We start from the raw sequence: 27,918 nt of genomic DNA on the forward strand, positions 1-27,918 counted from the left end.
AATTGGCTCGGGTTCAAGGATGAGAACATTGCACATCATCAGGAGGTGTTATACCATTACCTTTGTAGCTGGGATCGATGTTTTTGTTTTATGAGCCTGCATCCGGTCATCACTGAGAATGGACAAGCAAAATCCACTGCAGTAAACTAAGGCTGATACCATAGGGGTAACTATGGGGCATTGTATTGTGGGATATAATTCTTAAAGGGTTTGTCCAGGCATAGGACAAAAACTGTGGAGGGGGCAGGGGCAGCCTAAAGTTACTAGCATATGCGGCCAATGAAAGGGCAGTATACTAAAGCAGGGTGAGCAGTAAAGGAGGCAGCAATATGGGGTCTATAATACTGTGTGGGGCCAGAAAAGGGGATATTATATCATGTGGGAATCAGGAAACTGGCGTTGTATTGTGTGTGGGCAGGGCAGGGGGCCTGCCATAAGTTTGCTATGGGGCCCAGTTTTTGCTATTCATGCTCCTGGCTGATACTCTTATAAATCAGATATACTGCAAATGTGCTAGGAAATGCACACAAAGATAAACCCTATTTATTGGGAGAGATCACTGCCTAAATCCTGAATGCGTAAACTTGGTCTTTGGCACTTGGTGAGCGATTCAATAATTATATGGATGTCAAACTCTACTCAGAGATCATATAAAATATTCTATATCGGCAAACAATGAACGAGCTGCCAATTCCTATTTCCGTGAGTTGTCTCTGGTGAAAGGATTGACTCTTGACACAATGTCACACCTCATGCTTTCCCCTTAGTACCTTCTCTCTTAGGGCATCACAGCTGAGACAGCCTGTACCAGGTAGACATGCCTGTAGTGCCATCTTCAGCACAGGTGCCCAAGGTTGGAGCCCCCTGGTATAGAGGCTGAGCCACAATATTACAGCTCGGCTCACTTGGGACAGTCCCAACCCCCAAATGTCTCGTAGAAATGTCACATGCATGGAGGATAGAAACTCTGCTGAATACGCATTATAAAGAAGGACAAGCGTCAGGGTTTGGTAATAGGTTTGGTATTTATTAGTGCATCTCGTAACATCATTTACAGTGCAATGAATTACAATAGAAACCATTGTAATGTTCTGCATTTGACAGTAAAGCTGCTGGTTCCTGCTCTGTAGCAACTGTAATATGTCCTGAAGAACCTATAAAACCAGTGGTAAACAGATAGTATATGGTCAGACATCTCCCTTAAAATGATTATTGTGCTGTCACAGTGTCACTCCCCTATCCAGAAAGCCAGTTTCCAGAAGCAAACATCAGACAGGGACATCAAAGGAAGTCAATAGGTTTTTGGAAAGAAAAAAAAAATCTCTAGAATTAAGAAAAAAAAAAAACACCTGAAGCTTCACATTTGTGAGAATCTTACCAACTCACAGGTATCAGAATTACTATCTGGAATGTTTGCTTCGCCGCTTAAGCAAATCCTTTATGTTTGGAGCACGGAGTTGGAGATAGTTTTGGTTGTCCCCTCAGCCTGGCTGCACTCTCCACACTCACTGTAGAAGACACTTTGTGGTCACGTGTGCTTATAGAAAGATAACAGTGCAGCAAAATTCTCATTGACCCCCATTTGGTTGGTAGATCTGGAATGGAGGAGCATGTGGACTTTATTAAAAAAAAGCAAAAACCACCACCTTATAGAAACTGTTACTTGCAGAAGGCAGCTGTTTGCTTGACTTTCGAGCCCTGGAAGAGATTATCTCCAGAATCCCTTTACTTTGTCTGAGTATATACGTGGCTATTACCAGATAATATATTGTAATGTATAGATGAGTTGCTTGTAGTTTATATCCAGTCTATTCTTTCTCCATGCACTGAATTCCACTAGACTTGAGGGAGGGCAGAGCATCCGGCTGTTCCTTGAAGTAGTCTAGAGGTGGTCTTCCACTTCTCCTTATCCAAACTAAGCCAACCCCACTAAGTTGTATCACAGAGGTAAAACACAGCCAAATGTAGTTACCTATGCTTTGTAAGGAATTCCTTGACTATGATATTGATGACCTACAAGCTTCCTCCACTCCGGCCAGTGCCATCACATCCACTGGTCATATGGGCATGCAGCCAGTCTGAACGGGGCTGAGCTGCATTACCAAGTACAGCCACTATACAAAGTACAGCACCATGCTTAGTAAGCAATGAAGTGGCCACAACAGTCAATATCATGGTCCTGGAACGCTGCATTAGGCTGGGGCTACACATCAGTTCGTAGAATGATGCTAAAAAAATTACCTTGGCTAGCCCGCTGCAAATTACAGTAGCAAGGAAGTGTCTCACATATCCATACAATAAGCTTGTATGTGCCTAGGATGATTTAATAAAAAAAACAAAAAAAAACACATAAAAGCTTATGCTTACTTATGCCAACTGCTGCCACAGTAGACATAGTTCTCCGTTTCAATGCCAATATAACAGTATACTGCCCCACTTTTTCTGCAGAATTGCGTATGCGACACCCAGACTCCACACAGATCAGCTGTTGTAACAGCCTACGGGTACTAGAAGCTGCAGGACATCTACTCTTCGAGGGAAAGGTGCTTCAGTTTACCTGAGCCATTACTATGGAGTGGACAGGACTGCTGATGCTGCACACACTGTCCATCCACTAGGTCCTGTACACAGAGGTTCCTAGAAGAGTTGATCTGCGCTGGGTCTGGGTGTCAGATCCCCAGAGACCAAATACTAAAGACATATGGCATTTGGAAAAAACATGATTTCTGTCTTCTAAAAAAACTTCTCTCTTGTCCATAGGCTATGTCTGGTAAATGCAGTTCAGCCCTATTCTTTAGTATTGGGGCAGAGCAGCAACACCAGACAAAGCCTATGGCCAAGAGTGCTATTATTTCTGGAAGAAAGCAGCCCCGTCTTGTATTCTGCCCCTTTACTAATAATGACTTCTTCTGATAAGCAGCCCAATACTCCTCTTATCTGTCCGCTTTATGACAATAGATGTCAAATCATTGGCTTATTTATCAGAATCTATCAGCTTTTTCAGTAACAGCCATCTCTATACACAATATTAAACTAACTGTAAAGTCTTCTAACAGGACTGGTCTTTGTACATACGGTATATCTTGCAGTGTAACACTTGCACAGCAGCATCAGAAGGGTGACGCTTATCTCATAAGTGAACAATAAAACACAACTGTTCGCCGACACTCGCAGCTGCCGCGCTGGACCGCCAAAGTGAGCTCAGATTTTGCAGGTCATGTGTCAGAAAGATTATTATATCATCAGGACCTCCAGCAGGCATCTCATATACTTCACAAAGCCTCCTTCAGGATGAAGCTCAAACAATGTAAACTAAGCCTTCAGAGTACGGGACACATCTGTCAGGAGACAAAAAGGGGAAAAAAAATACATAAATGTAATTCTCCATGGCTTATAACTATGTCTTCTATTTGAAGCAGTTTTTTGTCTGCGGCTAATCCCCTGCGACGTACAGATGCTGCAAACTGGATGAGGTTTATATTAATAGGACCTAATATCACCTTTAGGCTGGATTCACACTAAGTCCCGTCCGGAAAAATAGTGTATGGGGTGTTTTTCATGGCAGTATGAACTGAACTCACTGTATTGTAGTGAGATATGATGCAGTGAGAGCCGGAACAGCTGAAGCGCTACCGCACCAGACTATAAGCTTTATGGCAATTCAGTGCCTGCTGTTGGGTTATAGTCTATGGGGTCCATGTGGTTTCTCTGCTGTTTTTTAATGCGTTCAGTATTCTGTTCAGGGGGTCCCGGAGCAGACTTCCCAAGCAGAATACCGAATGCAGATGTGAACCAGGCCTTAAAGAGGACCTTTCATGGTCCGGGGCACAGGCAGTTCTATACACTGCTGGGAAGCCGACAATGATCTGAATTCAGCACACTGTCGGCTTTCCCGATCTGTGCCCCGGGTAAAGAATCGGTCCCGGTACTGTAGCTCTTTACAGTCAGAAGGGCGTTCCTGACAGTCAGTCAGGTACGTCCTTCTGCACAGCAGCGCCTATCGCACTGTACAGTGCATTACATCTATGCTGTGACATCACTGACATGACTTGTCCCTATATTGTAACATGTTCATTAATTATATGTATATATACATATATGATATGAAGTAACATCACGCCGTCTATTGTATCTGTCCTGTAAACAATACCCATTGTGGAAACCAAGTTTATTGTGAATTTTTGTGTTCTTACTTTGCCACTGAAGGTGGCCATGGCGGATTAGGGCCCTAGTTTCATTTCTACACCCTGAGCCTAGCCAAGCTGATCATGGCCTGCTATGGAGAACACTATACTGGGGCCCACTGGTTGATGGCCATATTAACCAATGACAGCATATCTTGTTTTTCACGAAGGCCATTTTGTGTCAGTTTTCCTTTTGCACAATGTCACATATCACTCCCACCTTACTCATTCTGCAGCGCTCAGACCTCACATGTATTATTCCCATATACTACAGACTTATTAGCTCTGAGGAACCTTCCTTTGCCAAGAGATTGTGGCTCGGCTTTGTGAAGGTTTCTAACAGGATTAATGAGGTCATGAGGCGGCATCTTGATTAACTTTATAGCGGCTTAAAAAAATGTCAGAACCCTGGAAATGGCAGCGACTGAGGCGATGCCAGGAGCAGCCCACAAATTATACTCCGCGCTCCATTACCAGAGCTAGGAAATTCCACAATGCTGCCTCAGCTAAGATTTCACTTTTCCTACACATCAGATGGACGCCTCTCTTTTCCAATTCAACTAATTGGGGTAATGGCAAGATCAGTTCCCTCCAAATACTCAGTTCTGCTTTCCTCAGCCATCTTGGCAGACGTCCCTTATAATGATGAAAACCACAATCTGCTCAGAGTCTTCTTGATTTATCTCCCTGGTTTTTCATTATTCCACATTTTTGATGGATGAAAAAGGATATGACTGTAACTAACCAGCCGTCTGCTCCTCTACAAGATTAGGAACGATCCCATAGTGATGGTCTATTGAAAATGTGACTGAAAAGGAAAACGATTTCACTTCTTTATTTGCACAGAATGGAGGCTGCCATGTTGTGGACTGAAAGGCTTTCTGTAAATGAAGAATTCAGGTAGACGTTTGGGACTAGTCCCATAAAATGGCTGCTTCTTTTATCTAGAAATGATAACCCAGTTCATATGCCTTATTAGGAACCCCTTTATGAGACAGAGGAACTCTCAAGGTCTTATTCATATATTCACATGTATGTATAGCGTCCACATCTTTCACAGACACCATACGTACCCATTTATTTCAATATGGAAGCAAATTTGAAGAAAATCCAGCACTGCAGTCAGGTATCCGTATAAAATAAAACTTAACTTTTATTGACTTGTAGTTGCTACATTAAAAAATCTGTGTGCAGCAATAGGAGTAGCAGAAGCCTACGCGTTTCGGGATAGACCCGTACTCATGGCATACAGAGCTGTAATATGCTGCAATCTTATATAAAAATAAAAGACACACATAAAATCCAGGCCCCTCCCATCTGCACATAGACAGGAAGTTAATTAATTAAGCAACATCTGTGATACATGCGATAAGATGCAAGTGAAACAGGAACAAAAGCAGACAAAGTTGGCTGATTGTAGTCAAAATAGTTCAAACAGGTTAAGGTAAATAAGTAAATAAATCATAATTTTTAGTGACATAGATAAAACGTGACATGACCAAGAGATGTAACATCTTCATTACATAGTTGTGGCACCATACTGAAGAAACATAATGACAACATCCCTTTGCATGTGTATCATACTGGAAAGAAAAAGGAGAGAAAAAAAAAAAAAATTGGAAAAAATGAATAAAAAAAAAAAAAAAAAAAAAAAAGGGAATTTTTTTATTTTATTTTTTTTCTTTTCTTGAATAAATTTTTTTTTTTTTTTTTTTTGAAAAAAATAAATAAAATTTATAGAAAAATAATAAATATTTGAAATGTATAATTGATGCATAAAGACTATAGGATGAATTGTTGCAGTTAGTACAATTAATAAATAAAAGCTAAGTCAGTACGGAAGTTCATTCCGTGGGGGAATCTAGTTTTGAGCATGAAAATCCAATAGGCTTCTCTACGTAAAAGTTTTTTCTGCCAATTTCCCCCTCTGACTGGTTTGTTAACCCTCTCTATCCCGTATGCTTTGAAGGTGGTAGTGTCCCCTCCGTGTATTTCCCGAAAATGCTTAGATGCCCCTGAGCAATGTATAATATCCAAATTGCTACTGTGGTATAGATGTTCTGCTAATCTCACTTTCAGTTTTCTAGTGGTACATCCCACATAGTATTTCCTACATTCTTCACAACTTACAATGTATACGATGTGGTCTGTATTGCAATTGATGAAGGATCCAATCCTAAAAGTTTTATTACCCTCCGTGTTGGAAAAGGTTTTTGTTTTTTTCATGAATCTGCAGATGTTACATCTAGTTTGTCCACAGTGGTATGAACCCGTGATGCTTGATCTGATTGGAAAAATTTCTGTAGGTTGTGATCTGCTTCTAAAATAACTGGGAGACACGTAATTGCCAACAGACATTCCTCTTCTGGCAATATAATGACATCCTCCATCTAAGATGTTGCCTAATGTCGTGTCTTGGTATAGAATGTATAGATTCTTTTTGATGATTTTGATCACTTCCTTGTAGTTATCACTGTAAACTGTTGAGAAATAGATTCCTGTCTGCCTTTTGTCATTGCTGGGTGCTTTGGTGCTGAGTAAATCTGATCTATTTCTTTTGTGTACAATGTCTCTGGCTCTCTTAAGATTCCAGTTTGGATAGCCCCTTTCTTTGAGTCTATGACATGTGGCTTTTGCAAATTCATCATAGTCCTTGGGGTCTGAGCATATTCTCTTGACCCTTGTCAGTTCACCTACAGGGATTGCTTTGCAGGTGTGGCTAGGGTGGTTACTGTGCGCGTGAAGGATGGTGTTGCCCGCCTGTGGTTTTCTATACAGTCTGGTTATAACTTTTTTGGTGTCTCTTTTATTTTTATATAAGATTGCAGCATATTACAGCTCTGTATGCCATGAGTAAGGGTCTATCCCGAAACGCGTAGGCTTCTGCTACTCCTATTGCTGCACACAGATTTTTTAATGTAGCAACTACAAGTCAATAAAAGTTAAGTTTTATTTTATACGGATACCTGACTGCAGTGCTGGATTTTCTTCAAATTTGCTTCCATTTGACCTCATCTCAGCCGAGAGAGATTTCCTGGCACCGGTCTTGAGGTTCCACGATTCGCAGCAACCAGCAAACGGACAGAGTGAGTGCACAAGGTTTTTTACCTATTTTTGAATTGTATGTCACTTTGGATGAGGGCTGTAGCTATTTTTCTAGTTTTGGAATTTATTTCAATATGTTCAATCAGATGGCCATATTACAGTCCACTGAAAAACACCACAAGCATGTGATTCTGGACCAAAATGTAATGCACTAACTAAAAATTAGGCTGAATTCTGCCTGATAAACCTTTAAGGCTGGGTCCCCACAGGCCGGAAACTGCCCGTGGGGCCCTGGTTTGGCAAAAATTAGAGACTTCTAGACCAGGTTATGGGGATAATATTCTTTAAGGAGAGAGCACCTTCACAGGCTATGGAGCCTTACAAAGCCATTTTTGCTCCACTGAGGGATTATGGAAAAAATATACAAATCTGTTCCCCATAACCTGGTCTAGAAGTCTCTCATTTTTGCCAAACCAGTTTTTCCTACGCTGTGCTGAAGAGATCCAACCAGATCAAAACAGTGCTGTTCACAGCTGGGATTCTGTTCCTTTGGAACAGATCTATTGGTTTGGCATATGCTCACATCATAGCAATAGGCTTGTTGAAAGACTCATGAATGATGTTTAAGAGGGCTACCCCTAGAGGACAGCAAACAGAGGCACTGTTTTCCTATTTACATCTTGGGAAAACAGATTTGCATCTTGGAAAAGTATGTGAAGAGATCTGGAGAAAAAATTGATTCAGAAGTTTTTTTCATGCCGCATAAAAGTGAAAATGTACAATTGGTACATCATGAGATGAGCCACAAGCCATACATAGGAGGCTATGGAGCCTGGCTCTATTGGCATATGTTGCCTGGCAAAGTTTTAATAAAAGAGACATAGTGGATACACCCACACTAAGACAGCGTAGATATTCTCTGCATTACATACAAGCGGGCCTTCCTCGCTTTCCTCACTGGCAGAGCAGGCTTACAACATTGCTCCATCTGCTTTCTCAGACTCATTGAGGCAGGAGGGCCAAGAAATCATGCACGTCTTCATTTGTATACAACTCTCTCAACTATAACAGTAATGACAGTCACCTCTATTACAAAAGGGTCTGACCTCTGCATAAGCAATGCTGCCCCTGCTACCTCTTGTGTCACCCCCTCTACCTCATAGATTGTAAGCTCTTGTGAGCAGGGCCCTCAGTCCCATTGTGTGAAATTACTTTCTTTGTAATGTATATTTCTGTCTGTACTTGAAACCTACAAATTGTACAGTGCTGCGGAATATGTTGGCGCGATATAAATTTATTATTTTTATAACAGGTCAGTGTCTGTAGGTGCATCCTCTATCCCAGGGGTACGGAACCTTTGCTCTCCAAATGTTGCAAAATTACAACTCCCAGCATGCATACTTGCTCTTCTGTTCTTGGAACTCCCATGGAAGTGAATGGAGCATGTTGGGAGTTGTAATTTCACAGCAGCTGAAGAGCCGAAGATTCCCTACTAGAGATGAGCGAGTACTATTCGAAATGGCAGTTTCAAATAGCATGCACCCATAGCAATGAGTGGAGCCGGCCAGCACGCAGCCGGATGGCCGCGTGCTATTCGACACTGCCGTTTCGAATACTACTCACTAATCTCTATTCCCTACCCTTGCTCTATCTCGTATAGCAGTGTTAGGTGGTAACTCCACAACTGCAACCACAACCACATAACATGCAAAACACACTTGTTTACCTCCGTGTGACACCAGCAGCCATCATTTATAAAGGCCATCTTCTCATGCAGGTAAGTGCTTCCAAGTACTCACAAAAGCAGTAGGTATAAGAGAGTAAGGCACAGTTGTGATGCTATTCCAGGAATCCGAGATTGGGTCATAACAGTCCAATGTTTTACATCTTTGGGTCCCAAAATAGCCCCCAACCACATAGAGTTTATTGCCAGATGCGAGAGCATGACATGACATTCGTTTGGCCGTCATATCTCCAATTCTGGTCCACTGATTAGTTTCGCTGTCAAAGCGATAGGCAGAGGCAGCAGTAAATTCTGTGTCCCCTCCCATGATAAAAATCTGGCTACCTAGCACTGCTGCAGCAGTATAGCGCCAAGGCTGGGGGCATTCAGCTTTTATACTCCACCTGTTTTCAAAAGGGTCGTAGCATTGCACCTTAGAGACCCGATCTCTGTGTATACTTGTACCTCCAAAAACAAAAAGCTTCAGCTTAGCGCTCACTACAGCAGCATTGCTTACACCGTCCCGCAGAGGTGCCACCATTGTCCATTTATTTGACAGAGGATCATACCTCTCCACTTGCTTTAAGGAAACTGAAGGCGATGCTGGGAATACTCCAGCAACTGCAGTGTGTCCACCAACTACGTAAAGGCAGTTTTGTAACTCAGCGGACCCATGTCCAAATCTTGCGATGAGCATTGGTGCAGCTTTTGCCCACTCCTCATGGACTGTATCGTACACCCACACATCTTTAGATACGCCATTCTCAGAGCCGCGTCCACCAGTCACATAGACCTTACATCCGATGGCACAAGCGCTAAACTCTTTCCTTGGGCTTGGCAAGTCAGCTTTTGGAATGATTTCTTTAGCCTTGTGATCGACTTGGTAAATTTTGTCACACATAAATGTTTGGCCTCCTAGAATAAGTAAGGTATGTCCTGCTTTTCGAGGCTTGGCACACAGACTTGTCACCACTCCATCATTCTGCAGTATCTTTCTCTTGCACTGGACAGCCTCCTCCATGATTTCTTTGCTCCTTTCATCGGCCATTACCAAGTCTTCACAAGCAATGGCTTCCTTTAGGGATTCAGAGGTGAGCAATGCCAACCTGATGTTTTTTAATAACTCTGGAAAATAATCTTTTCTTTTATCAAAGTCATATTTAACCCATTGAAGTACCGCATTGAAAACCACCTGCTCATCTTCAATTTCAAGTTCATCACTGGAGACCAAGTCAAGCAAAATGTCTTTGGAAAGATTAACAAAGTCTTCTGTCTTATGCACCATTTCGAAGTTGACCAAGCACATTCGCAAGGACAGCTCGTACAATCTTCTGCATTGGTGAGCGTCAGACAACAGTAACATTCCCAAGCAATTTGAGGGATAAAGGTTTTTCTCCAAAAACTCTGCGGCGGCATCCCGTATGTCATGAAACTGAAGCATGTCTCCGGCTTCTAGCAGCGACTCTGCATTTTCTTCATTGATTATGATTTTTGAAGAGTAAGCAAAGTCAAGCAAGATTTCCAGGACCTCAGGATGAAGACTGTCATGGAAATTCACAGTGTTATCAAGGCTCTCTCGCAATCCATGGCTGAACATAGCCTCAAAGTACTGGCTGCAGGCTGCTAGCACCACACGATGGCATGGGAATGAGCGGTCTCCTGCCCACAGTGTGACATCTGTAAAAAGTTGCTGCTTTCGCATGGTATTGAGATGTGTCAGGACACAGTCTGGGTGACCAAGCTTGTGATATAGAGAAATATTCATAGACCCTGTACTGGTCCGTGACTTGCGGTTTTCATGGACGCTGACTGACATGATGACAACATCTAAAGCTGACAAAAGGAAAAGAAAATTAGAGCGGAGCTTGATAACCTTTGACCACTATATCTACACAGAAAACAAAGGCAGTACTTACAAGTAACATTATTTTTATGCAATAAATTTGGATGGCAAATAGAAGCAGATGTATTCTAATTCAACCCAACTTACATTGATTGAAAATGTAAAAAATAATGGAAATTTTAGCAACGGCACAAATTACTCATAAACCCACATCACGGTTTTCAGAAAAGCACAAGATTACAATCAGATAAGAAAGACAGAGAGGATCCTTTGTATAATCTGAAGGAAATTGATATTTATAGTGAAAACACATGTCTCGTCCATCCCTGCAGACCTCCTATAATTATAAACTTTCAGACAAAGGCAAAACTAACCTTGTGCGGCACACATCAATTTACCACGGAGTTGAGAAACTTTTTACTTGTTCTCAAAAACTCCTACCCAACACCCATATGCCAAGACTCTGGACAAAATAGATGACAGCACAGACATAGTAGATTTCTGCTGGATGCAAAGGATGGCAGTTCCGTTCTCGACTTACAAGACTCCACGTTAATTTTTGGGTGGTGGTGCAATCTCAAAAAGTACATACTATACAGTGCTAAATTATCAGCGCAAATTCATCATGATACCCATATGACAATATCATACACTGACCAACAATTTTACACAGTTACCTACATATCAGTGTTCTACAGTGCTGCATAAATAATGTGCCATTTAGTACTGAATTGGCAATACCACCATACGTTTCTCAATTAATACTATGATATAGTGACCAGACAGCAGCTCTCTACGTTCAGCTATTGAGCATTTCCTATTAAAACGGATAGTATTTAGAAGTCATGGATGTCACGTCTTCTGTGAAAACCCCTTCGGCAAGGATGGCACCAAGGCAGACCCCAAGCATCGTATCCTGAAAAGCTCAAAAAGCTACACTGCTAAAAGCGCTAACTTACATTGTAGCTCTGGTGAATTAAAGTGCACGTCCAACCAAGCTGCAGCTGAACCTCTATGAGATGACCACCCCAAAATTGCATTGAAAAATATTCTTCTAAGATAGTGGTCTTCTCAAAGAACATGGCCAATGTGCATAATATACTGTAAGTCAGCCTGTGGATAAAGCGTCCGAAGACATATCAGGATGTCGTTCACCACTGCTCACAGGATCACGTACCCAAAGGATAAAGTGGATATTTTTTGACCACAGGTTTTTTCTTTTAATCTGTGCTGTCCTACAAGGTGGAATGTAGGTACTGGCATAGAACAGGCTCATGAGCTTTCATACTGGAATTCATGGTGGATCACTGTATAATTGGATAGATTGGTACTACAGTCCATCTCTTCTGTAACTTTCACCTGCCTACGGGGGAGTCTGTTGTATTGTCCCTTAGTTTATGGTTATTGCGCTATGCTGTTATTTTGGTAAGGCTTGTGTAGTTTTTACAGTTGTGGAACAGGATTATATTTTCCTACTTGGTGGTCACCCTATATGATCTTAGGTAAGGTGTAATTGAGTATCTGTCACTGTACCGTGTATAGGTACATGGATTAGCTGTCAGGTATACACAGACCTGTGGAATTAAACCTATATATTGGCACCTTTAGTAGCAGGATATATACCCTTGGGCACAGCACAACTTTCTCCACATCTGATCCCTGCTGCCGACCCAGGCTTTGAAGCTTACAAATCCCAGAAAAGTTGTGACTTAAGGGCTGGTTTAGCTCCAGGAATCCAAATTTCATAGAAGTATTAGGAAAGATGATGTGTTATTTAGGGAGGGTCATGGTGGTTACTGTGGTTTGGGAATCATTGCTCTAAGGCATTTTCTCACCTTCTAACTTGACACTTCAATAACATGAGAGGTAATAAAATCTATACAGACATTTCAGGAGGAGACATCAATGTGTGTGTGTGGTCTCTTCAGACAATACAATGGAGCCATGTGAAGGCCGGCTCCCATATGCCTTCTGCTGAGGGGGTTAAAACACATTGATCATATTCCAGTTATGATATGCAATCTCCCGTTACGCATTTGCAAATAACATAAGTAACAGATATGCATTTCAGCATTTCCCAGCGGCCTTGGTCCAAATGATTAGCGAGACGTCTCCACGGTCTGACATAACATCATCTGTCAAGTGGTTGCTCTGGGAAACATTTCGAGCCCAGCAAGGGACTTTCATTACCACAATAGTATTTGTTTAGTGAGGTCATTGCACATATAAATTAAAGAACCTCAGAAATTGTGCTGACCCTGCGCAAAACACAATGGTGTGAGTCACCGCAATTCATGGACAGATCAATGTGGTGCCATGTCCTCGCTGTAATGATATAGGATGTGCATTACATGAACAATATACACAGATCACGTCTACAATTAAGGGAACGAGCTGGGACCCGCGTATAATGGCCGCCTATACTTATAGTGGAAGCAAGAAAGAACATGCTAAAGGGGACATCAGACCTAAAAAAAAAAGTACAAGAAACAAAAAATGAAAAACAACCTACAAGGTTTGTTTCAGGTTCCCTCGAAGTCTTACAGAAAAATATCTTGTACACCAGTTTTCTCTGCCATATTTCCCCATACTTCACCCATAGTCGCAGCACAGGCCACTCAACAATTTGTACCCGCTACCCGAATTTATCCACTCATTGCTTTGGCTACTTTTATGATCATCTGGATGAGATTTATGTTGTGTGAAGAGCAACCTCTTGCAGCGATGGTTCCTGTGACAATAGTTCTTGGTTGTTATATGCACATTCATTGCAGATTGGTTACCTTATTCTCAGAGTATATGTGGTATACATGGTGCAGATTTTTTTGCACCTACGGTATATCTGACTGAAAATCAGGAGGCAGGAGGCCTTTTTAGTGACATGCAGATAAATGGGACACTTGCAAACACTTGTGCAAAAAAATCTGCTGCATGTGAACTCAACCTTAAGGAATCAGTTTTCCCAGCTGAATCTTTATCCCCCCTACTATTATAGAACTGTGTATTGTCTGATATGTGTGCCGCCTAACCTTGCATTTCCCAATAAAGAGTTGTCATCACTCTCTGGCAAAAACATCATTTGTCTCCTTTATTGCTATTACACCAAAATAATTAGCAGCTCAGGCAGCGCGCCAAAGTACATGTTACAACAATGGATTCATTCACATGCGAGCTGTCAGACTTGTGTAGTACAACACTCCACGCTACAATATTAGAGGATACTGCACAGATCAGGTTAACCGACTACTGACCGCCGCAGCTACTCTGCCTTATACAAGTATCTTCAGGTGAGCCTCAGAATCTAACTGTACCCAACTTACAGTACACCCCCGGGCCCTGCAGAGCGGTAACAGGATTCCTAATAATTGTATTTTAGGAGCATTCCTTGACCCATTCCATGCTGGACTGCCAGCCTGTGATACCGGTCTGCATTTCCAGCGATATTTGGGTTTCACGAGAGCCAGCATCTTGCTGGTGGGTTTTAGAGGCCAATATTTTACAGGGAAAATGGTGTGAGGATTGAATTAAATCTCCAGTCCTGATATCACTGTAACCGTCTGACTGGACAGTCTTGTAATTATATTTCACAAATAATCCCGAGACCCTTAGGATAGGTTATTAATAGAGATGAGCGAACACTGTTCGGATCAGCCGATCCGAACAGCACTCTCTCATAGAAATGAATGGAAGCACCTGTGACGCTGACTTTGACAGCGTCCGGCGTCACAGGTGCTTCCATTCATTTCTATGGGAGCGTGCTGTTCGGATCGGCTGATCCGAACAGTGTTCGCTCATCTCTAGTTATTAATCTTATATCAATGGGGTTTTCACCTGGCGCTCACACAGATTACCTGTTTGAAGAGACTCTGGACTCTTCACTACTTACCGAGCACAGTGCCATATATTGTATAGAGGCTGTGCTTGGCCCCATGACAAATAAATATATTATGGTCCTGGGTTTTGGATCCCCCTACTGATCAGATATTGATGACTTATCCAAAGTATAGGTCATCAATAGTTAAATCCTTGAAAACCCTTAAATCAAGGGACATACACTTACTCAGGCTCCTGGATGGCTCTTTATGGCAGCCATGTTAGACTGTCCACATTGCTATACAACTGTGCAAACGTGCCATTAGGAGAGCTGGTTAGTATCCCGCAGCGGAGCTCTTCTAAGAAGTGGCTGAAAGGAATTTCTAAAGATTCCACAGAACTTTTGTAGAAGAGCTTTATACATCTGGAGCTGGGCCTAGAAATTGGGCAACACAACATACACATCATGAAGGACAAGGCCTAGAGACATTCTACTCATCTAGCACAGATTTTCCCACAGACTTATTTGCATTAGGCAACATCTTACACCAGACAATCTGTAATTTATTTCACACCAACAACCTTTATGTACAAGTGAGTTCATATTTGGAAGGCTCCTCCATAGGGTGGCACACTGCCAGTGGTTAGCATCACAGCCCTGTGACTGGCACAGCGGCTTCAACCCTGACCAGACAGAGGTCAAAGGTAACTTTACACAATGATGTCTACACTGCATCCACTCTGTATACAGGGAAACAGAGATGACGGGTAGCCCAGAGCAGGAATGGAGGGAAGGATACAGGGATATATAAATGTAATTTTATTTTCTACAACTTCCCTGCAGTCACATTTCTGATCCAGACAACCTCTTTATGGGTTAATATTCACAGAAAGTTAGCATGTGGTCATATATACTGTGCTATAGTAGGCCTTATCACTGATGGCGAGGATAGGGAATACAGAAACTTAAACCGGGATTTTGTTAAATGGTGCCAGCAGAACCAGCTCAGGATTAATGCTGGTAAGAGCAAGGAGATGGTGGTGGAGTTTAGTAAATGGAGAAGTGCTCCGACCCCGGTAGAGATCCAAGGAACATGCACTGAGATAGTCAAGATCTATAAGTATCTGGGTGTGCTCCTCAATAATAAACTAGATTGGGCTGATCACCTGGGTGCGCTGCACAGAAAGGGCCACAGCAGACTCTACCTGCTCAGGAGGCTGAAGGCCTTCGGAGTCCAGGGGCCACTTCTTACGGCCTTCTTCAACTCTGTGGTTGCTTCAGCCATCTTTTTCGGTGTGGCCTGCTGGGGGAGCAGTATATCAACCAGGGACAGAAATAGACTTGACAGGCTGATCAGGAGGGCCAGCTCAGTCCTGGGGAGCCCCTTGGACCCAGTACAGGTGGTGGGTGACAGAAGGATACTGTCTGTGGTGACCTCCATGCGGGAGAACAAATCCCACCCCATGTATGAGACCTTGATGGGACTTGGCAGCACTGTCAGTGACTGTCTGCTTCACCCCAAGTGTGAGAAGGAGCGCTATCTCAGCTCCTTCCTTCCAACCGCGACCAGGCTGCATAATCTACATCAAACCAAGCGAAGATCACTCCGCACAGAGAACTAAATGATCCTGAAGTCTTCTTTCTTTCTTCTGTTCCTTAGCTGCTATGGACTCCTAGTATATTTTCTCTTCTCAGCACATGTGCGTCTACGTCCGTAATATATTACTGTGTATTATCCTGTATCTGTATTACTATGCTGCTGTAACATACTGAAATTTCCCCAATGTGGGACTATTAAAGGATTATCTTATCTTACATAGAAAACAAGATTTGGAAGTTAGTGACATAAATACAAAATGGAAGGCTTCAGCTCGCACCAGTCATAAAAAGGGAATAGTTTGAAAATCTGGAGCTTGCTGGAAATGTAGACAGAGCCTTAAATAGGGTTTGATGCCTTTTGCTACACCCTTTCATATTAACTACACCCCTTATGAAGGTCACTCCCCTTTTTGCTATGCTCAGGAATCACCCTGTATAGCTGTCTCGCAGGCTGACGCGTCTATAATTATTAGGGCTCAGTGTAATAAAACGTATTTGATACCATCCTGTACTGACTAAGTTAGAGAAAAGAATGCCCAAGTTCTAAACTGCCCATGTATACATTATATATAAGCTTAGAGGGAAAAAAAATGCAGTGTCTAAAAGATTTGATGATATACATTTAAGGCCTTATTCACATAGATGTGTCCATTTTACAAGCGATTCATGAAAACAAAACAAAACAAAAAAAAAAAAAAAAAAAAGAAGATTTAGGATTAGCCTCATTGACTTGTATGGGTCCATGAGTTGTCTATTAAAAAACAAGTAAAACTTGGTTCTAAGGCTGTTGCTGGACACTTCCTGCTTGGCCTGAAGAAGACACCCGCCCGGTGTCGAAACGCGTATCTGTTTTAAGCTGTTGTTCATGTCCTTGGAGCAATAAAACAGAACCAATTCATCTTAATCTTGCATATCGTCATTTTTATTTTTCAAGTCTATTACGGATTTTGCTGCCTTTAGCGCTCTGCCAGTTCCCGGTTTTTCTATATATCCTTTCCAAAAAACAGTTAACACTCAGACAAGAAACTCATTTGTGTGAATAAGCGCTAAAGCACTAGATTCGCTACAACTTACACAAATACACGCTAGCAAAGAACTATACATCAATAGCTAATGTCAGAAAAATTATGTAATGTATCAATCATTCCAATTTCATCCTTAAGGTCATTGTTTAAGTCTGTGTGCTGGAGAGAGGGGACCGGAAGCAGCAGACAATACACAAAAAGCTGCATGCTAACGGCTGGAGGCAGCGATATAAAGGATGTCTAACAGGCCGGCTAGGAAATACAGAACATTCCCTCCCTCAGTCCCAAACAGCAGCACATTCCTGACGTGCCTCCAAGGCCTGGACTATACAGAATTTGCTGGATGCTACAAATTATACCTTGTGTAAACAGCCATGAAAGGAATGGATCAGACAAGACCTGACTGTTGATGCAGAATATACACAGTAGATGCCACAGCAAAAAAAAATTATAAATATGTATATACCGCACACAAAGAAAGAGAGTGCAGCGGAGAGTCTATGAGGCCTTGTTCTCAGTGGCAGATCTTCCCCATAATAAAATACCATCATTTTAGTGTAACATCTGTGTGCTATCCTTAGAATAAATCATCCCTATTAGGCTGATGGGGTCGGACCCTCGACTTCCACTTCACTGCCCTATGATGTTATGTTCATGAATCACATGGCCTGTTTGCAGCTCAGTCTCAATCAAATGAATGGCATCATATTGGCAGAAAATCGCCTGCTCGGGACCCCCTCAATGAGCCAGAATGAAATGCATTGTCCATGTATTTATATGAGCAGCTATTTCAATAGTCACTACATAGTCTCTGCAAATGTCTGCTTTTATGTGGCTCCCCTCATTTGATGAGGGTCTATGAGAAGACGACCCCCTTTAACCCTCTTTATAATGACATGGTTGTTTTAGATGAGAGTCAGCGTATACAGACATCTTGTGCTCATGTTTATTGCCTTGTGCTGTACGTAGCTTCTTCTGATACTTATCTATATTCTGCAGCCATTTAATGGAAGGTCTAGGAGCGACTATTATTAGAACTTACTGGAGATGCGATCTCGGGGGCCGCTACAGTGCTGCAATCCAGCGCCAGACGTGGACAAAGGGACAAGAGAGCAAAGCAGGTCACGTGTTGTGGGCTTTGGATTCTGGGCTAAAAGTAAAGTAAACATATATTGTATACTTAGCAGATAGTGAATATTACACTGGATGGTCAGGATATGTAAAAGCAGGGAAAAACAAGTCATCATCTGTAAGTCAGATATCTATTACCCCACTACTAGAGATAAGCGAACCGTAAAATATTCGATATTCGTTTCAAATAGCCCCTCAATATTCGAACGAATAACAAACCCCATTATAGTCTATGGGGAAAAAATGCTCGTTTCAGGGGATCCCACTCTTCGACTTGGAGAGTCACCAAGTCCACTATGACACCTCAGGAAATGATGCCAACACGTCTGGAATGCAACTGGGACAGCAGGGCAAGCATGTCTGGGGGCATCTAACATGCCCAAGTCACTGTATCACGTCAGGATCCCTGTCAGCTTGCGATATGCACGAGCTGACTTTTTCCCCATAGGAATGCATTGACCAGCGTTGATTGGCCGAATGCCATACAGAGTACAGCATTCGGCCAACCAGATAGAGCCCCAAAGACCTGGGTGAGTAACATTCCCCCCTAAATAAAGGTAATCCCTAGCTAACCCTGCCTGTAGATCTGTCCCTGTCTCACTGTCACATAGTTCACAGTCTCAAATTAACCGAATGTTAAATCCACCATTCGTATAAATTGGAGGTCACCTGATTTAGCCAGCCAATTACTTTTTCCAATTTTTTTTCGATGCCTCTGTTGTCGTAGTTCCTGTCCCACCTCCCCTGCGCAGTTATTGGTGCAAAAAAAAAAAAAAAAAGCGCCAGGGAAGGTGGGAGGGGATACAAATTTTACTGCGTTTGCCTCATGGTATTCGATTGGAATCGACTACCTCGAACGGCCTGATATTCGATCGAATATCTATTCGATCGAACAGTGCTCGCTCATCTCTACCCACTACTACTACTGCGCACCGTCAATGGTGTCAGTTACTGGCTTTGCTGATATTACATATATAGTAACTATAAAAGCCCAAGTAGCATTCTTTGGGTACACAGGACATGCATATGATTTGTAAAGAAGCTTACACTCTAGTTTCCCTGAACACAGGTATCTGATAATATAACTTGTATTATATTATATGATGTAACTTGTATAAGGAACAGCTTTCCCTTCTTTTTGCCATAAATAATAAAGCTGTCCATCAGACACTTCACATGGATGGAAGGCAATTCTATGGTTGGCTTCAACTTCTCTTGCTGTATACTGTATCTACACATGGTTATCAATGGTGGCAGCATATCAAGTGGGCATTGCCCACTCTAACGTTCTGTTTATTGACTGGTACATACAAGTACTAGGTCTATATGGCACTTCGACTCATTTTTTTAATCTGATATCTTTACCTGTAATTAATTTATTGTAATCAACCAGTCGCTTCTGAAACCTTCCTAAATAGAAATCAGTAAATAGTTTGTCAGACCCCATTCTTATTCTACACGGCGTCCACTGCATTCTGATGGACAAGGCTTAAGAGTCCTTTAATCCCCACACAAGCCCTGAGAAACAACCAAGGGGAAGCGTGCAGGAATTTGGCCCCCTGCGTTCTCTCTCAGACTTTGTTATTTGGACATATTTATTTTTTTATCTTTCATTTAGTACAATTTCCATACATTATATTACTTTACCAATAAGGTGTAATTTTTGGGAAGGGAATAGAGGAAATTATATAAGGGAATAGAGATAGTGGCATCTCTTCATTCCCTGCTGCTGTCAGAATGGAGGCTTTGATAATCCCATTCTGGACGCCAGGACAAAGCATAGTAAAGAGTGGGCACGGCACGGTCTAAAGCAGAGGTTCTCAAACTTATTTTGTCTACCGCCCACTTCGAGAATTAATTTTTTTCTAGCGCCCCCCCCCCCCAATTTTTTTTACTTTACTACATCTTAAGAATCACAATCGCAGTCATTATGTTAATAATTAAATTATGTGTGTCATGTGAAAATAAGACTTTCTGATGAGGGTAATGTAAAACACCATTTTGTAATATTAGGAAAACGTTTATTCATGTTATTAAAACAAACATTTCAACGTTACACGAGAAAACGCGCGTTAAGTGTAAAGGAGCGGTAAAGTTTGTGTTAAAAGCAAAAAAACAATTTTAAAGGGGTAGCCTCATGAAGCTTGATCTGCCTTCTAAGCTGCCTAAAAATCTTCTTTCTTCCGGTTTGCTCGTGTCAATTAGCCCCGCCCCCAAATTAGCGTGTAGCTCCGCCCACCACATAGCGTGATCCTATGGGATGACTGAAGGGCCTGTGATGTCATCAAAAGGTCCTGTAGACTTGGATTTACCTTGTACGGAGTTTCCTAAAGGACCTGGCTCCTCTGCCCACTAGCAGCCTGCTCTATACAGTATAATAAAGCTTTATCCTAGTGAACAGAGAGACCAGGTCCTTTAGCCCAGTAGGATTTAGACTGCTTTAGGGTGAATTCACACTGAGTAAATGCTAGCTTATTCTGAACGTAAAACACGTTCAGAATAAGCGGCGTCTAAAGCAGCTCCATTCATCTCTATGGGAGCCGGCATACGAGCGCTCCCCATAGAAATGAATGGGCTGCTTCTTTCACTCCGTGCAGTCCCATTGAAGTGAATGGGGAGTGCCGGCGTGTACGCTCCGGCATGAGCAGAGCTTGCCGTATACGCCGGCACTCCCCATTCACTTCAATGGGACTGCACGGAGTGAAAGAAGCAGCCCATTCATTTCTATGGGGAGCGCTCGTATGCCGGCTCCCATAGAAATGAATGGAGCTGCTTTAGACGCCGCTTATTCTGAACGTGTTTTACGTTCAGAATAAGCTAGCGTTTACTCAGTGTGAATGCACCCTTATATAAGAAAGCAGCACTTATTCCACCCCCCCCCCCCCCTCTATCTCACAGCAGGGAGCTAGGTGATGTGTATGTGATATGTATGTGTGGTGCAGACACAGGCTGGCTCCGTACACTCAGCCCCCCCCCCCCCCACACACACACACACAGCAGGGAGCTACGTCATGTGGCTCCCTCAGCAATGAGCAGGGGGCCAGGTGCTAGTGTCCATAATGAAGTGAATAAAGTAAGATAGTGGACAAACAAAGCAGTTTTGCTGAAGCAGTGTATTTAGGAAAAGTCTTACATCCACATTAACAAGCAGTATAGATAGAATCATTGTTATGATACCACCCCTTTAAATTAGCCATCGCCCCCCTAAACAGCTTCAACGCCCCCCAATCTTCTCTGTGCCCTTTACTGCCCCCCTATAGGCCTCCAGCGCCCACAAGGGGGCATTATCGCCCACTTTGAGAAAGACTGGTCTAAAGTAAGCTAAGGCTGCAGTAACACTAGTGTTTGGGGGCTCTGTCCCCCCATTCCACTTAGAATATGCAGAAAGAAGGGTCCTGCAAGCAGGTCTCCAAATGGACCCCAAGAATGGAAACCAGAACGCTAGTGTGAACCTAGTTAGAAGTTAGAAAAAAGACATCTAACCACATTTATCATTCAGCACATGTAGTCACTGTAAAAACTCTGGTGAATCTCAGCTAGTTGTGACCTGTCAAAATGACCTGTCCCTTAACAGTACACCACTGTACTATAGCAGCACAGCGATGGGCCCAGTACAGGAGCTGTGTAACACCATCAATGACAGGTGCAGGCTGTAATATACAACTAGCACCCAGCAATCACTGTCATTAAGGGCATTTACCACAAAATACACGATTGGGAACGACAGATATGGAGAGCTGATCAGGAAATAGGGGACTTTCCATCCAGCACAGCTGAGATACTGTTTCTATAGCCCCACAGTTATGGACACAGAGCAGCTAAACGTGCTGAGAAAGGAGGTGCCTTATCACAGTTGTAAAAGCAGTCGAAGCTCTTTAATGGGAGTGGAGCCGTCTAGCACTATACTGTGAGCTGTTAGCAATGGGACTAGAAGTTTATGGTCATGTTTGGTCACCTGCAACTTCCCGAGCAATAACTGTTGAAGTTTCAGAAGACAAACCCACCTGGATCAGTGGGCGACTTCATTACTTCAGAGACTCCCATTTTATTTTAGTTCAGTTCCTAACACAGTTGGCAAACAGCTGATTTTGTTGCTCTTGCAGCCAGTGACTGCTCCAGGAGAAACATAGAGTTAGGCTAAGGCTGGGTTCACACAAGAATTTTTGGACCGGATTTTGACATGGAATCTCACTCAGAATCCGGGTAAAAAAAAAACGCCTCCCTTTGACTTCAATGGGAGCTGTTCACTTCCTCTTCCAGCGTTTTCTTACCACTCCCAGAAAAAAGAAGCGACCTGCCCTCTCCTGCCGCGGATTTCTGCCAGTGTCTGCGGCGTGACACCTCCCTCCCGACTAGGCCCATTCATTTGGGCCTAATCCAGAGTGGAAAGCGCTTTTAACAGAAAGTTCACTGTGTATCCACACTGCAGTTTTTACCGCAAAGTGGGCAAGGGATTCGCATAAATCCCATCCACTTTGCAATTACTGTAAAACGCTGTGATTTTTCCTGTGGCGTTTCCGCTGAAGGAAAATCGAGGAGTTTCTGACCTGTGGGGCCCTGGCCTAAGGGCTAGTTCAAAAGGAGTTTTTTGCCAGCGGATTTTGAAGCAGAATCCACCTCAAAATCCGCCTGCAAAAACACCTCCTATTCATTTCAAAGGGAGGTGCTAGCTTTTTTTTTTTTTTTTCACTAGCGTTTTTTCAGCTAGCAGAAAAAAAGCGACATGACCCATCTTCAGGCAGATTATGCCTGAAAAAATCCATTGAAGTCAATGGGAGGTGGAAAAACTGCGACCTGTTTTTTTGGTGCGGTTTTTGGAGCAGTTTTTGCAAAAAATGCTTGAAAAATTGCTGTCAATACACTGTGCTGGAGCAAAAAAAAAAACAAAAAAAAAAACCCTCAAGTAAATAAAAAAAAATGTCAAAAAACTATTTCCTAATTCCTGAAGCAGATTTTTTCCTCGCCAAAAACTGTGTGTGAACATACCCTTTCATAGACAAGTGGAGTCCACCAAAATGAGATGAACCTCTATATGGAGCACGCTGGCTATCAAGATATTTGTACAATGTTCTTCATGAGAAAATAACTTTAAGGCCGGGGCCCCACAGGACGTAAACGCCACGATTTGTCCGCAGCAGAGACGATGCGGGAAAAATCATGGCGTTTTACAGTGCAAGAAAAGGGGATGGGATTCATGCGGCCCATGGGGCCTTAGCCTAAATATATATATTTGGTGTGCACTTCAATGGTATAGCCTAAATTTTACGGTACAGGTACCCATATACAGTACACGTTAGAGGAAACTCAGTAAAAGCCATCAATTTAGGCAGTCTCATGTGTAGGAGGTTGTCCCGTCTCTCCCCTAATACCTCATGATGGGGGGGTGGACAATTGGGCATACCCAATCCTTTGTTCCCACAGAAGACAATTTGCTGCCAGATGTGTCTGACAGCAGCTTTCTCCAATGAACACACACATGCATACTCAGCTGTGCCAAGTGTGAACGTGCATGGGGAGTCAGAAGAACAGCAGTTGAGTAAATAAGTGTTTGATATACGCTACTGATGATGTATGGGGACTTAACTCCTGGATTTGAGCAGCTCGGTCCACTAACACATTACAACCTACCACATTAAAAGGATTGCCTCAACACTGGTAATCATGTGAACATGGCTTTACAAGACCATGCCTGAATGTCTGCAATAACTTACAGAAGGTGCAGGAAGCCTCAGTTTCTGCTAGAGAGAGTGAATGTGGACTTAGTACCTAAAAGACGCAAAAGTCACAAAAAAAAAAAAAAAAAGTTAATTTTGATGTATATGTCACAGCGACAATGCTCACCAGACTGCAGTGTGAACAGAGCAAAGATCTACAAGAGTCGCGCTAAGTGGTAGTAACATAAAAAAGACAGAAATAGAAACATTGTAGAAAAAGCCACTCAGGGAAGTCTCGGAGGAGCAGCCAGTACATAGATATTAAATCTCTCTTCATTTATTGCCATCTAGATCATGGTCATATTTAGAATCTTCCATGAAGGAAATCAATGTGTCTGTCTGTACTGAGAACACAATATGTACTGGAAAATGTTTCAGCAAGACGTGCCTTCACTCACAGCCCAAAATTCACTTTGGTACCCCTCCCGATATAAATCCCAGTTCGCTATCTTGCATGCCATCAGTCTGCCATTCAATATCATTCTTCTGCCAAAAGAGTTCCCATTACCAGCATTATTAAGTCACCACTATCAACTCCTGCACTTGGCCCCCGTGGCGCCACTACTACCTTCAGCACCTGGACAGAAGAACAGAAGAAAAAGTCTGGAAAGTCCTTCCATCATATTCTTTTTTTATATGGGGATGAATGTAAACGAATCCCTGGAGGACGGTGCTCCATCTGCAGTTTAATGTCCGTTATTCTCATCCTGTGCCAGAAAGAGAGCAATGTACATTAAAGGAATTGGACAAATCACAAGTCCTGCGTGTTATGTTACCGCTGAAGCGCATGAAGGATGTCACCGGCATCTTTACAGCCACCATTGAGGCAACTTGTTGGTCTCAGCAGTCACAAATGGCTGAGGACTTCTGGTGGGGAAGGCACAGGTATCCCAGATTTCCATATTTTATGTCTGTCCTTCACTGGGTTTACAAAAATAAAAATTTTAAAAAATAACTCATTGAGATGACCCCATAGTACTCATCTGGTGCAAGCACAGTTCTTCAATGAAGGCGAGACAGTACACCAGGCGCATGCACCATGAAGCCAATAACTCGGCTCTGGGATCAGTCCTTGTTTGGTATGTACCAACATTTTTTAAACCCTTGGCACAGACAAGTACAGTATAGAGATATTTGGGACACTGAACCACCAAAGACCAGCTGTAGCTTACTAAATACACCTGACAGGTTCCATTAAAATAGAATCAGGTAGAGAAGAATTCTTCCTAGAGTATTGATTATGGATGGGAGAAAACATAGAAGGGATTCTAAGAACTCAGAATTTTACTCCCGAAAATCCTTCATTTCCCCATAGACATACATGAGGATAAAAGCAGAAATGCAAAATACAGAAGACAAGCAATGTGTTTTTCCACTGCAATTCGCTAAATGTGGCTTTGGCCTATCACAGTGAGACCTGTTGAGCCAAACTGCAGTTGGTCCTGGAAACATGATCAGTACATGGATGGTATTACCTATACTACACATGGTCATGTGAACTGGTCCTAAGTGGAATGCAATATCATGTCACCTATGTGTCTATATGTTCATTTTTGGCAGATCCAAAATGTTTTTTTTTCCACTTGGTCAGAATATAAAGTATTTTCCCCAATCACACTTATCCACAGCATGCATACAGAGATACCTGTCCGTTACTAAGAAGGACCACCCATTGGACTCTTAGAACATAGAATTCCACCAAAATTCCCTGCCTCCCAGCGACATACTGTCCCATAGTGATCACCATAAGGGACATTATGAGATATATATATATATATATATATATATATATATATATATATATATATATATATATATAATACTAGGGGTCTCTCTCCCGGCATACTGTTCAAGTCGGTAAATCCGGCCAATACATGGACAGTCATGTCAATGCAGGGTTATACCGTTTCCAATAAAACAATACCGCTCAGCTCCTAGCACACACTGAACATGATGCCTGAGAGCAGTAAGCAGCTGCAGACCCATTTGATGAGGGCTTATTACCACTGAAAACAAAAGGGTTGGGTATTAAAATTCTACATGTCTCAGTCTCTCCCCCCCCACCATCTGTTGAGGTACAGTTGGGAGACCCCCATATAGATAAGATAATCGCAGGTTCCAGCTGACTTATCTTTAGGAACAAGTTCCAGGTATACAGTACAGTATTCTGTATATAAGATCCAGGAGGACACAGATGATGCCCTCAGGGTTTAATGCACTCCCCCTGGTGCAGGTCAAGTGAGGACAGACTGTAAATACACAACAGCGCCCCTCTACATCACATGAGGGCACTGTTACTACACAGGCAGGTGGAGCAGCACTTACCAATAGTTAGCCAAGTTCTCTTCAGGTCTTCGCAGATTAATAACTCTCGAGACAATACTGAACATGGAAAGCAGCCCCCAGGAGACAAGGTGCAGATCCTTCACACAACCTGCCAAGGGATGCTAAAAATAAGACAAGAGATGGCACTGCCAGAAACTGCACTCACACCACTTCAAAGGGGCCGGGAATGGGATTACTTATACCAAGTGCCAACATTAACCCGCTCCTGCCAGACATATGCTACAGGCATGCAAACCCTTACCTCTCAGAACTCACCCAAAGCTAACCCACCCTGTGCCAGACATGTGCTGCACACTACTGATGCCTCCTCTGCCAATGCACACAGACCCCTGTGACATCAGACTTGTCCCAACCTTACATACCTGCCAGGGACATCCCAATAAGTATACATCATAGCAGTGATAGGGCAGTATGATAAGTGCTCCTCATTGGGCTGCAGTATAATAGGAGACATGCACAAGACCCGCTCACCTGCTGGCTCTCCGCTATGTGTCTCCTTGTGCCCGGTGCTGCCCCCTCACCATGCCCCGGCGCACAGTACTGCAGCCAGGTAATGTACGAGACAATGCAAGCAGCCTGCTAACAAACTAGTTCTCACACAGGGCGGAGAGACTGACAGCACACAAGAGCCAATCAGGGAGAAGCAAGACGGCTAGGGGGCGGGGCTAATCCTTAATCAGCCAATCACAGCAGACAGATGAGCTCCTAATAAAAGGATGAGGCTCTCCCTGGGAATGGGGCATGTAATTAATTACACCAAGGTCCTCTAACTACCCCCCCCCAGCTGCCAGGACTGTCCCCAACACAGTAACCCCCCCCCCTCCCCCCATGCCAGCTTCACCTGTCCCTAACACAGTCATCCCCCCAAGTTGCCAGCCCTGACCCCAACATAGTTAACCCCTCTGCTGCCAGCACTATCCCCAACATAGTTAACCCCTCTTCTGCCAGCCCTGTCCCCAACATGGTTAACCCTTTTCCTGCCAGACCTGTCCTCATTGCGGTTCACCCTTCTTCTGCAAGGTCTGTCCTAAATTAACCCCTCTGCTGCCAGTCCTACCCTCACAGTTAAATCCTCTCCTTCCAATCTTTCCCATCACAGTTAACTCCTCTCCTGCCACAATAAAGTTAGCCTCTCCTAAGCCAGGTCTATTTAACCCCTCTGTAGACAAACCTGTGTAGAATAGTTCGCGGACCTCACACAGTTAATATCCCCACAATTACCTCCTCTGCTACCAGAGCTGTCCCCTCTACCTCCATGACGTTCTGCTAGAGCTGTACAAGTAGTTCCCACAGTCCCCGCCGGTGTGATGTCTTCTCATGGGGCTGTAGTACAACAGATGAGCCATACATAAGACGCCCTCACATGACTCACTCACCTGCTGGCTCTCCGCTACGTGTCCCCTTGTGCCCGGTGCTGCCCCCTCACCATGTCCGGGCGGCACAGTACTGCAGCCAGGTAATGTACGAGACAATGCAAGCAGCCTGCAAACAAAC

At 43.1% G+C, this 27,918-nt stretch overlaps 1 protein-coding gene across 4 annotated transcripts; it reads right to left on the reverse strand.

The window, feature by feature from the left end:
• Window positions 1-1,018: 1,018 nt before the first annotated feature.
• On the reverse strand, window positions 1,019-27,918 carry KLHL25 (kelch like family member 25). 4 transcript variants are annotated; one of them, XM_075273275.1, is made up of 3 exons: window positions 27,801-27,918; window positions 8,956-10,785; window positions 1,019-3,338 (listed from the first exon to the last, which is right to left on the reverse strand). In XM_075273275.1, the coding sequence occupies exon 2, from the start codon at window positions 10,766-10,768 to the stop codon at window positions 8,999-9,001; it is 1,770 nt and encodes a 589-aa protein (XP_075129376.1). In that variant the 5' UTR covers window positions 10,769-10,785; window positions 27,801-27,918; the 3' UTR covers window positions 1,019-3,338; window positions 8,956-8,998. The 4 variants fall into 4 exon arrangements, with proteins under 4 accessions (XP_075129376.1, XP_075129377.1, XP_075129378.1 ...); XM_075273276.1 differs by lacking the exon at window positions 27,801-27,918 and adding an exon at window positions 26,896-26,957; XM_075273277.1 differs by lacking the exon at window positions 27,801-27,918 and adding an exon at window positions 26,404-26,499.

Source organism: Leptodactylus fuscus, chromosome 5 (genome assembly GCF_031893055.1).
Source record: "Leptodactylus fuscus isolate aLepFus1 chromosome 5, aLepFus1.hap2, whole genome shotgun sequence".
Lineage (NCBI taxonomy): Eukaryota > Metazoa > Chordata > Amphibia > Anura > Leptodactylidae > Leptodactylus > Leptodactylus fuscus.